Source organism: Thunnus albacares, chromosome 13, assembly GCF_914725855.1.
Source record: "Thunnus albacares chromosome 13, fThuAlb1.1, whole genome shotgun sequence".
NCBI classification, from domain to species: domain Eukaryota; kingdom Metazoa; phylum Chordata; class Actinopteri; order Scombriformes; family Scombridae; genus Thunnus; species Thunnus albacares.
Window position 1 is genome coordinate 14,309,189 of NC_058118.1, and position 11,107 is coordinate 14,320,295.

Below are 11,107 nucleotides of genomic sequence, written 5' to 3' on the forward strand. Positions count from 1 at the left end.
AAATTATATTTTATATACATTTTCAGCGCAAATTATATCACAATAGGGTCAATTAATGTAATGCATGTGTTTTACATTCATTATTGTTATTTTCATTTATTTATTTATTTTATTTGCACGTAACTAGTCAGAGTGCACAAGACTGATAGTACCAGTTTTTATCAGTTGGGGGCAGTAAAATGCCAGCGATGCATGTGCCCTTCTTCAATTTTGCGAAACGAAGAACAAACGCGCTGCCTGACTGACAGAAAATGGCTGCCTGGAAAATCGGGGATCATTTCTCAGCGCTCTAAGCACAGTTTCCTACGATTGAGCATGCACTGGTGCATATAGCAGAGAAGCATAATGTTTAAAAAGGCGAAACGAGCCAATTTCCGACGGAGGAATGAGTCCGACGAGGAAGAGCAGTCGCAGGAGGAGGGTCTGCAGCCGCCGCTGGCGCCGACATCGTTCGGGCCTGTCGTGGAGGAAATCCCGTTTATGGAGACGTCCAGCCACAGCGTTAGCGCAGCACCTAGCATCACGGATAACCACCAAAGCAACGGCTTTCAGGCTAACGTCAACAGTGTGAAAGCTGTCAAGAAAGAAAAGAAAGGCAAAGATACGGCTGTGGTGCCAGGACCCACGAAAGTCAGTTTGCTGAGTTTCGACGATGAAGAAGGTACGTCAAATTAACGTTAACTTGATAAACGAAAAGTTAAATTCACTAGCTGGTTAACGTTAGCTGAAGAAAACGTGTTGTCATGACAGGTTCGATTATTGACGCTAGTCTTTTTGTTATTGTTAAAGGATAAGGAACTCATTTATTATTTCATGGGCCATTATAAGCTAGATAAGTAGTTTCCTTGACGGGGAGTGACTCCCATGCCCTCCAGCTTATTACTTACCGCTCACTTTCTCGCATGACCTGTTCGTAAACAGAAGGATCCGAGGTGTTCAGAGTGAAGAAATCCAATCACAGCAAGAAGATTGTCAAACAATTGAAGAAAGAGTACAAGGAGGATTTGGAGAAGTCTGGCATCGTCAAACAGGAAATCAGATCAGGTGAGGTGTCCCACTGTCCACTGCAGTACATTACCTGTCATCTCTGCTGTCATGTTGGCGATATGAGACAATCTATCGAGCAGACATGTTCAACTTTTGTAACCCAATATGAGACAACACAAGGTTGAATTGAGGGAAATAATTTTAGTTTTGCAAAAAATGTACTTAAACTGTGACATTGTGCCATATTTATATAGCAAATACTTCGTAGCACCTTGAAGGTAAAATGTTATTATGTATTTATACCACAAGATGGGGGTAAATCTCTGAGGATCATCATTAAAGTAGGGCAGAGCCTTATGGACAAAATCAAACATCAGAATATTTTTGACCAAATACCTTGATATCGATATTGTGACAATATTGTAGGGATGACTATTGGTGCTGTCACAAAATATTTATACAATGAGATTTTTGATAATCATCAGTAACGTGGATATAATGACTAAGTGGGTAAAGGCAAGTAATAGAACAGTCTGGTATGTTCAGAAAATTACATCACTATACTGTAATGCAGCCTTTAAAACCAGGAAAAGACAACACTTATGTTACATTACGATATCCAAAATCTAAGACAATATCTAGTCTCATATCACAATATTAATATAAAATCGATATATTGCCCAGCCCTACATTAAAGTAATAAATTATAGTTGTGTGGGCTTTCATCAAAAACAATATTTAACTATGATCTATAGGGAATATGATATGATATATTAGAATTATCAGTCAGCATTTTTGTTCAACAGGTAGACACTACATGAGACCCACGTGTTTTACCTGTCGGTACTTCCTCCAGAAGCCTGAAATTTGACCTACATGAAATGAAATACACCCACAAGATTCCATATATACCAATGCTATTGGGGCATCTGAATGGAGTAGTTGTTCCAGAAACCTGTATCATGGAGCACAAGATCACTCACCCTATACCCATCTTTTGGTATCATCTGAAGGGATATATTGTAAATGTGTAATTTTCTTATCCTCTCGACTTATCTTTTTCTGCATCTTGTTCTCGTAGATGCTCCACCTCAACCTCTGGTTTCCATCAAAGAGGAAGTTACCAGCAGAGCGGGTAGTGAACAGGGAGAAGAAGAAATGGAGGTGGACAGTGCTGATGAGCAGGAGGAAGAGGCGAGGAGTCAAGGTGGCCAGGCACAAGTCTCCAGGAGCAACAACACTGGAGCAACATTCAACACACTTTCCTCCCTCAGCACCCTGAGACCAGGTATTGAGCACTCTTTAAATTAAATGATTGTTCAGCACAGTACCAGTCAAAAGTTTGGACACACTTTTTCATTCAAGGCAATGAGTAAGTGTGTCCAGACTTTTGACTGGTACTATATGTGGACTAACATCACTGACACAACCAGTCTGACACTCATGAATGCTCTTGCTGATAGAGCTGTACTTTTCCACAGTGTTATATAACAGGAAATATCAGTGTGTTTGGTTTTCTTTTTTGGTATGTGTACACACAAGTATGAGATCAAGACCTCTTTCTGTCTCACTCTAGGGGAGATTCCTGATGCAGCATTCATCCATGCTGCTAGAAAGCGGAGACAACTGGCTCGAGAACAGGGGGGTGAAGCCCCTCTGGTAGAGACAGAAACCCCAAAGAAACGACTGGTACGAGAAGACCAAGACGCCAGCGACGATGAAGACGAGGAAGAGAAGAGGATCCGCTTCAGTGGAGTCAGAAACAAAAGCCAGAGGCAAAAGATAGCCGAGGAGATAGGTACCTTTTTAAAAGAAAAAGAAAAAAAAAGTTCATTTACTACTGTTCTCAATGAGTTCTCATGAAGACATGAATATCCCTATCACATGTACAGGTATCGAGGGTAGTGACGATGAGGCACTGGATGCAGGTCAGGATGAAGAGGTTAGCCGCTGGGAGCAGGAGCAGATTCGGAAAGGAATCAGCATACCACAGGTAAGCTGTAACAAAGATGTAAAATATTTTACCTTCCTGAATGACTCCTGAACTTGAATAATGTATATTTTCTCTAATTTTCTGATTGTTTATCCTGCAGTGCTGCTGTTCTTTTATTTTATAAAAAGCTGGGATTTACTTATATGCGAAAGCTTATTATCATTATTGTGAAATGTATTGATTAAACGATGAGTTGATCAACAGAGTTGCCAACAATTTTGATAATCGATTCATCTTCATGAGAGCTATAACAATTAGTTGATTAATTGATTAGTTGCCCATTATTAAAGTAATTGCCAGATATTTTGATAATCAATTGATTGTTTTTTTCCTGATCCTTTTTTTTTTTTTTTAAGAAAAAAGGCCAAATTCTGTGATTCCAGCTTCTCAAATGTGAATATTTACTGGTTTCTGTGACAGTCAACAAAATATCTTTTTGGGTTTTGGACTGTTGTGGATTAAACAAGACATTTGAGGAGACATTTTATAGACCAAACAACTAATCAATTAATCAAGCAAATAATCAACAGATTAATTGATAATTAAAATAATCTTTAGTTGCAACTCTAACTTTGATTTATTGGGGGGGGAAAGCCACATATTTGCTGGTTCTAGTTTTGCATACGTAAAGATTTGCTGCTGTTCTTTTTTTTTATATCACTGTATATTGAATAGCTTTTGGTTTGGGACTTTTGCTCACACACCACAATCAATCTGAATACCTCACCTACAGCTCTGGAAAGTTGTGATGGGCATTTCTCACTATGTCTGTGTATTTTGTCCACTAATTTAGAGACAATTGATCCAAAAAAAATGACTGACAGGTTAATTGATAATGCAAATAACCATTAGTTGCATTCCTAATGAATTGGTAGTAGGAAGCAGCAGTGCTATTAGTCACAGTAGTAAAGCAATATGTGTTCTTATCTCTAATGACCAGGTCCAAAGCAACCAGCCAGAGGACAACACAGCCTACTATCAGAACAGCTATGAGAGCCAGCCCTATGGCTCGTCCTACAGCATGCCCTTCACCTACAGTACTGTAGCCCCACAGACTGGCAAGCCAACTGGCCGAACAGACAATGGCTCTGTTCACTACGGGGCTTCTATTAGTGACCTAACCCCAATATCCATTGATCTGGTAAAGAAACGCCTGCAGGATAGGTAGGTAAAGTGGAAGACTGCACTCTAATGTCAGTCTCCAGTTCAGCTGCTGCCTTCTCTGTGTGCTGTGGTCTTGAAGATCCAGCAAAGCTACCTACAGATCTAATGGGCCAGAGAGGGAATTCCTGGGTCAGGAACGGGGGTTTACATTAGTCCTCCTAATTATAACTTCTGTATAACCATGAGTGCAGTATTTCAGCCCCTTGTGTCTGTATTAATTTGATGAGTGCACTCTAAAGCAGTTGCTTATTGTATATCAGCAATTAAGATTAGACTAAATGCCTTGTTAGTGCACGACCCCATCCAAAGTCATCCTTATTGTCTTTCCCTGTATGCCATGTGTCTGTAGGCTCAGCCAAATGCACGCAGGCCACAACGCAAACGCCAAACGCTACAAACGGATCGACGAAGACCTAGCTGCCTCCGAGAGCACCATACAGCAGCTGGAGGGCTCGTCCAATGACAATGCAGATCAATATAAATTCTTGCAAGAGATGCGAGGGTATGTTGGAGACTTGCTTGAGTGTTTCAGTGAAAAGGTAAGGGAGAATTTATCTGCTGTCTGATTAGCTGTTTTTCTGTTTTGTGTCTTTGTGATCTCTGACCACATAATGAGGTTTTTGAAGGGATAGAATCTAATAAACATCTAATGAAGCATTAACTGAGAGTCGAAAATGAAAATTTCCAGTGTTTTCATTTAGTTCGTTTCATAAGATACTATTGTTAATCTTAATTGATAGTGCTGACAAGCCAGTGTGACTGCAAAAGTCACTTGGAGCACATCTATTTCACAGCTGCTTTCTTTTTTGTCAGAAAAATAACTTAACATCTATTATCTTAGCGTCACATTTTTGCTAATGGTCTTTACTCATACACTCTTTATAAGATGAGTTTGAGCAGTAAAAACCTACATAGTGACATAGCCTAGTGCCTGTGCAACGAGTCTCGTCTTAACAAAGAGGATGAGTCCAACTTGGTAATACATTATTAAAAAATGTCTCTGACACTCAATATATTTTTTGTAAACCCATAGCTGTTTATGAAATGCATGTCTTAAACAAAAGAATTTAGTCTTGGTCCTGCAGCAGCAGAGCAGCAACTACATGGAGGCGAGGGGAGAGAACTGGCCTGCCAACTGCCAACATGTGTTTTCTGAACTACATTAATGTCTTTTTTAACCCTATTAGGAGACTCTCAGTGCACAAAACATAGTGATGGAACGGGACACTAATCAACCATTATCAGCATGACTTAGTATAAAGTAAACATCAAGACTGGAACTGTATATTGTCAGTGTTGGGTAAAACTCTTTAACTCTCTTACATTTGTGATTTTTAATGTAATATCTCCATAAGGCAGTTAACTATGCCTTTTGACTTCATCAATATTTTCAGCTTACAGCATTGGCTGACTTTAAGTCCATAGCGTCCAAACTTTCCTTCAAGGAAATATGATGTTTCAGAGATACCAAGTTTTCACTTAACACTGGTGATATCTTGGTTCCAGTATTTTATTGTCCATCATGCTCATCTTCTCCCTCCAGCAAGACATCCCTGTGACTCGGAACCCTGCTTTTGTTTGGGTCAGAGGTCACAGAAGGCATCATATCTTTCAGGTGCCTGCTGTCCTGGAGCTGGAGGCTGCCATGCACCAGTTACTAAGGCAACGGGCCTCACGACTTGTCCAGAGAAGACAGGATGATATTAAAGATGAATCGTCGGAGTTTGCAAGCCTTTCAAGTCAGTCCATCTTGAAGGTTTTTATGATTTATTTGAACGGCCTCGTTAGTTCTCTGTGGTGTGAGTGTTGGTGTGTGCTGTTGGCATTTGTGTTTCCCCCACTACACCCTCTTACGTTTCCCTCATGAGCGTGACTAAAGGTTGATTGAGGTTTGATCTCGAGTGAGTGAGCATGTACGTACACGGAAAATGTTTTATTGGAGGAGCTGTTTCGGCTACTCTTTAATGGCTGAGTCTCGCAGCCATGGGTGGTTGTAACGCAGTTCAGGTGACAATGAGTCACTAAAAAAAAAAAAGATGACAAAAGAATGATCTCTTAGTGACTTGTCATCTGTCACTTTCACTGTAACATGTAGGGAGTTGCAGCCAGGTAAGTGACTAGAAAATGAATGATGCCTCAAAATTATTTGTAACAAATATGATGTCTTATTGCTGGGAGTATCTAATAAATTAGGAGGTGCAGGTCAACGTTTTAATATATTTTGTAAGTTTCAAAGTTTCATTTTTGTCTACTATTTTGCCTGTCACATCTTATTTATTTTAAGCACTTTAGATTATTACATTTTTAGTACTCTTTGTGTTGTGTGAGATGTTAAGTGCCCAGAACAAGTATGAGGTTATGGGTTGTCTCAGCTTTTCATGACTGGCTCTAACATGGCTCCTGTCTCTTGCAGATAAAGCTGTCATGGCTCCTAATCTAGACTCATTTGGTCGAGACCGTGCAGCGTACCAAGAGCACAGTCGTCAGAGGAGGATAGCAGAAAGAGAGGCACGACGGTATGATGCACACTGAAACACATTTTTAGAATAGTTCCCAGTAAACAAATTTATGTGATGTTTCTAGGTTACAGGCTCTTTTGGTAAACACCTCAGACTACGAAAATGCCAAAAGCTCTATCTGTGCTTTGCTCTGTCTTCTTTTACTCACAAAAATACAGGTTTGTAAAGCATAGGTTTGCCCTGCAAGAGCTCCTAAAGCTCTGTCTTTTAGGTAGTCGATAAAGTGCCAAGCTGGTTACAGTTAGACATATTCTTTCTGTCTTTGTTTTTAACTGTCTTGCCTTTGTGTTTGCGGCTGAGTGCAGAACTCGACGGCGTCAAGCTAGGGAGCAGAACGGAAAGAGGGCTGAGCATAAAGAAGGCTTATCATCTGATGATGAGGAGACCTCTACCGACATCACCAGCTTCAACATGGAGAGAGGTACATCATTTAATTCCTTCAGAACTACAGTATGAACCACTATTAACACTAATAAGACATTGTTTCGCTCATGTCTAACTGAAGCCTTTCGTCCCATCCAGACCGTATCATCAGGGAATGTAAGAAAGTATTTGAGGACGTGGTGGAGGACTTTCACTCTCTTGACTGCATCAAATCCCATTTCGAAGTGTGGAGGAGAGATTACGCAGACTGCTACAGAGATGCTTACATAGGCCTCTGTCTGCCCAAACTCTTTAACCCCTTGGTCCGTCTGCAGCTGATTACATGGAACCCCCTCGAGGTAAGGCATGTTACATTTGCCTTTTTAGAAATGGGATGGAGAAAAAAAATCTGAAATCTGTTTGTCTTTCACGCCTGTCCAGGCACAGTGTGCAAACTTTGAGTACATGCTCTGGTTTGAGTCACTGCTATTTTACGGCTTCGAGGAGCACAGCACGTTGCAGAGAGGAGATGGGGATATCGGTTTGCTGCCCGCTATTGTGGAGAAGGTCATCATCTCCAAACTGACAGGTATAGAAACACACACACACAGCTGCACCTACAATACTAAGAAATGTTTGCTTGGCATAATGATGCAGGCCTCAAAACAAAGTATGTCATCTGTATTTATGTGTTGATTTTGTCAGTATTGGCAGAGCAAGTGTGGGATCCGCTGTCAAGCAGTCAGACAACCAGGCTGGTGGGCTTCATTCTCACACTAATGAAAGGTTACCCCACAGTGCTGCACGGAGACAACCAATACACACAGGTACCAATCCTCTCTCTCTACATGCCTCCATGCACACAATGTACCTCCTTTGCAAAATAATAGGTTACTTTTGTTCTTGTGTTTATTATTTTAGAATTATTGTCAAGATTTCCCTTTTATTGTTTTCCTCTATCAGGCGCTTTTGAAAACAGTCGTCTTACGGACCAGGCGGACTCTGGATGAAGACGTCTTCCTACCACTCTACCCCAAAAAGTGTGTTACACAATTGTTTTGGGAGTAGTCCAGTTTTGATTTCTTCAATCTGTATGATAGACACTTGATAGCTTATTAAAAGTGTGTTTTTGCTTTTGTTCAGTGTGTTGGAGAACAAAAATTCCGGGCCCTACTTATTCTACCAGAGGCAATTCTGGTCCTGTGTGAAGGTATGTACAAAAGTGGAGCAAAGGCGGCGTTGGTTTTTAGATTAATTCAGCCATCTAGACACCGATTATACTAACAGTCATCTTAACATGAAAGTCGCAAGTGATCATTGTAGGTCACGACATATATAAAGTAGGCAATGAAGGGGTTATGATGGTCTGTTTGTGATATAGTTTGTACAGTAATCTCTGAGGGCAACATTTACACCAGTAGCAGCTAATAGAACTACTCGGATATTGACAGTTTATGCTGCTGTGTGATTCTCCTGGTCTCTATGGGTCTAACTGTTGTCGTCTCTGTGCATAGCTGCTGGGCAACATCCTGCAGTGGGAAGGTATCCTATCCAGTTCCTGCCTAAGGGACCTGGCTTTAGACAGCACTCTCAATAGATACATCCTCTCTGCACTGCAGACCACAGATACTAATGAGGACAATGTTCATAAGTGCCAGAAGGTAGGAGACACACTTCTTTTTTCTTTTTTTTTTTTTTTTTGCTATTTCACAAGTATTGATTCATAAACTTCACTTCTTGGCATATGAATGAAGACAATTTGCCATATTTCATGTAGAAGTGGATGGTTTGACTTCAGTTGGTGTGTTTTTTTTCCTTTTTTGTGTTGCAAACAAGCATTGTGAACCAAACCTAATGGCAAATGTACATCCTGGCAAATACCATTCTCAGCATAACACTCGACACACCCCTCTTTTGCTCACATGCGACAAGCAGCGTGACATGTGAGCAAGTCCTGGGAAAAGAGGGAGCCACGCCTATTGTCATATCTCCACCTTACATAAACATAGTTTTGATTTATTGATATTAAGGGATTTTCATGGTTAATTACAATTTGAAAAGGTGGCACAGATTGCATTAGGGCAAATATGATTAGATGACACACTGTTGTCACATTTTAAAGTATATGACACCTGATTTATCAGTTAAGTGAATGAATAGTGCAATTGAATGTGGTCAAGTCTCTTCCCAATAAGTTCACAGGTTTAGTCTTTAGGGAAAAACATACTTTATAAAAACTTAAGCTTTTATTAAGCCTGAATGTAATAAGTAAGGTTACATTGAGGTAGTCATAGTCACACCACCAGCCCCCACAGTATTTATATAAAACTTAATTTAGTTAATAGTATATGATTTGCGTCTTACGTGTAAAAATAGATCTGATTTTTTGCCCAACTTAGCCATGGAAACTGGCTCTTCTCCCGGATCTGCCAATTTGATGAGAGGTGCTTGTAATTTATCAAGAAGCCTCTCAGGTCAGGTCAGTGTGACCTAGCTGCTTGCCATTTCTCTGTGTCTTTATTACAGCTGGCAGCTTTAACTTGACAAACAAGCCCGCTCAGTTGATCAACGTCGGCCATTTGTGACTCACTAAACAGGGTGATGAAGAGCTAGTATTTAAGTCCTCCTTGTCCTGTCTTGTGTACCTTTTTCAGGTGGTGGAGTGTTTGCCAGTGCAGTGGTTCTCTGGGCTGAAGGGCCAGCAGACGTTGCCTCAGTTGGAGCCACTCTGTCGCTACCTGACCCACCTGGCCAGCTCATTGCACCGTAGCAGCATGGGCGTGTCTGATATCGAGCGGCGCACGGCCAAGTAAGAGGCCCTACTACGCTCTGAATGTATAGCTTTAGAGGGTTTATCTGTCTACATTGGGGAACTTAAATGTATTTGTAGCTCCATCTGCTGGAATAGAAGAGACACTGCACAGTTAGGCCTGTTTTATCTCATTACATAATAGCAGTTTACTCAATAGTGTTCCTGGGTGACTCCTTTTTAAACTGTGTTGTGATAATATGGTGGTGTGTCCATTCTGCTTCTAATGTAACTCATTTCTGCCAACAGGGAGCAAATCAAAGAGGTTGTGAAGATGTTGGGCCACATGAATGCCCTGGACCACATCATCAGTGTGGCAGCAGAGCATGGCATTAAAGACATGAAGCCTCTTCTGGAAGCCAAGTCGTAGAAGAAGACATGACATCAACAATTTTTCATTCATCTTTTGTTGTGTTCAGCACATTTGAAGCTGATGGGAAATTGGATTCCTGGAAAAAAAAGTGTGCATAACAGATTAAAAATAAAAGTCAGCAATTGTTACATTGAGTCAAAAGAGAAGGTAAAAAAAAAACAACTTTGGTGTAAATATTGTGAATAATGTATAGAATGGTGTTCTCATACACCTATCAACACAAGACTGATCCTGAAATTAGCCTTGTATTGTCAGCTCAAACAGACTATTCAGTTATACTACATGCTGGCAATATTTTAAATGCATAATTTATAAGGAATTAACATTTGCTGACATGGATTACTGATAGCTGTTTGGAAAACATCTCATCTCTAAATTGACACCTGTCTGTAAAAACTTCTTAACCACCTCATTTCTCTCACATCCTCCTCTTTTCCATATGTGCCAAAAGAACTTTCTTGCTGGCCAAAAGGTAGAAATTGCACACTGGTAAAGACAGACGACTAACTTGTCGCCCAACGCAGTCTGTGAGGCACTTGATATGGTTGTTGTGTTTCAATCCCCACTTCATTTTACAAATGTCACCTGTGGACTGCCCTGATGACCATACCAGAGCTGAGTGCTTTGTATTCCTATTTGTAAGACTTTTGTTTTAGTATTTTATTTGCCTGTGAATAAAATAGAAATTTGAAAGATGCTTGTTTTATTGCCATGAAATAACAATCTACAATCAATTTCGAGTTAAAGTTTTTAAAGACTCCAATCTGTCCGATCTTTTTTTTTTAGACCACCTCCAATTGAGCTAACACTGATTTTTTTTTTTTTTTTTAGTTAAAGCTCTCCAAATTTGCTTACTGCCTGTTTCATGATCAAAGCCGTTCATGTGAAATTATACCTAC

At 40.3% G+C, this 11,107-nt stretch overlaps 1 protein-coding gene across 1 annotated transcript; it reads left to right on the forward strand.

Moving 5' to 3' along the window:
* The first annotated feature begins 217 nt into the window (after window positions 1–217).
* On the forward strand, window positions 218–10,901 carry paxbp1 (PAX3 and PAX7 binding protein 1). The gene is made up of 18 exons (XM_044370263.1): window positions 218–661; window positions 922–1,044; window positions 2,069–2,275; window positions 2,564–2,785; window positions 2,880–2,980; window positions 3,921–4,144; window positions 4,494–4,683; window positions 5,760–5,883; window positions 6,558–6,660; window positions 6,969–7,084; window positions 7,186–7,385; window positions 7,468–7,615; window positions 7,732–7,853; window positions 7,990–8,066; window positions 8,170–8,236; window positions 8,541–8,687; window positions 9,681–9,835; window positions 10,085–10,901. Exons 1-18 carry the CDS (start codon window positions 346–348, stop codon window positions 10,203–10,205), a joined length of 2,763 nt encoding a protein of 920 aa, XP_044226198.1. The 5' UTR covers window positions 218–345; the 3' UTR covers window positions 10,206–10,901.
* The last annotated feature ends 206 nt before the right edge of the window (window positions 10,902–11,107 follow it).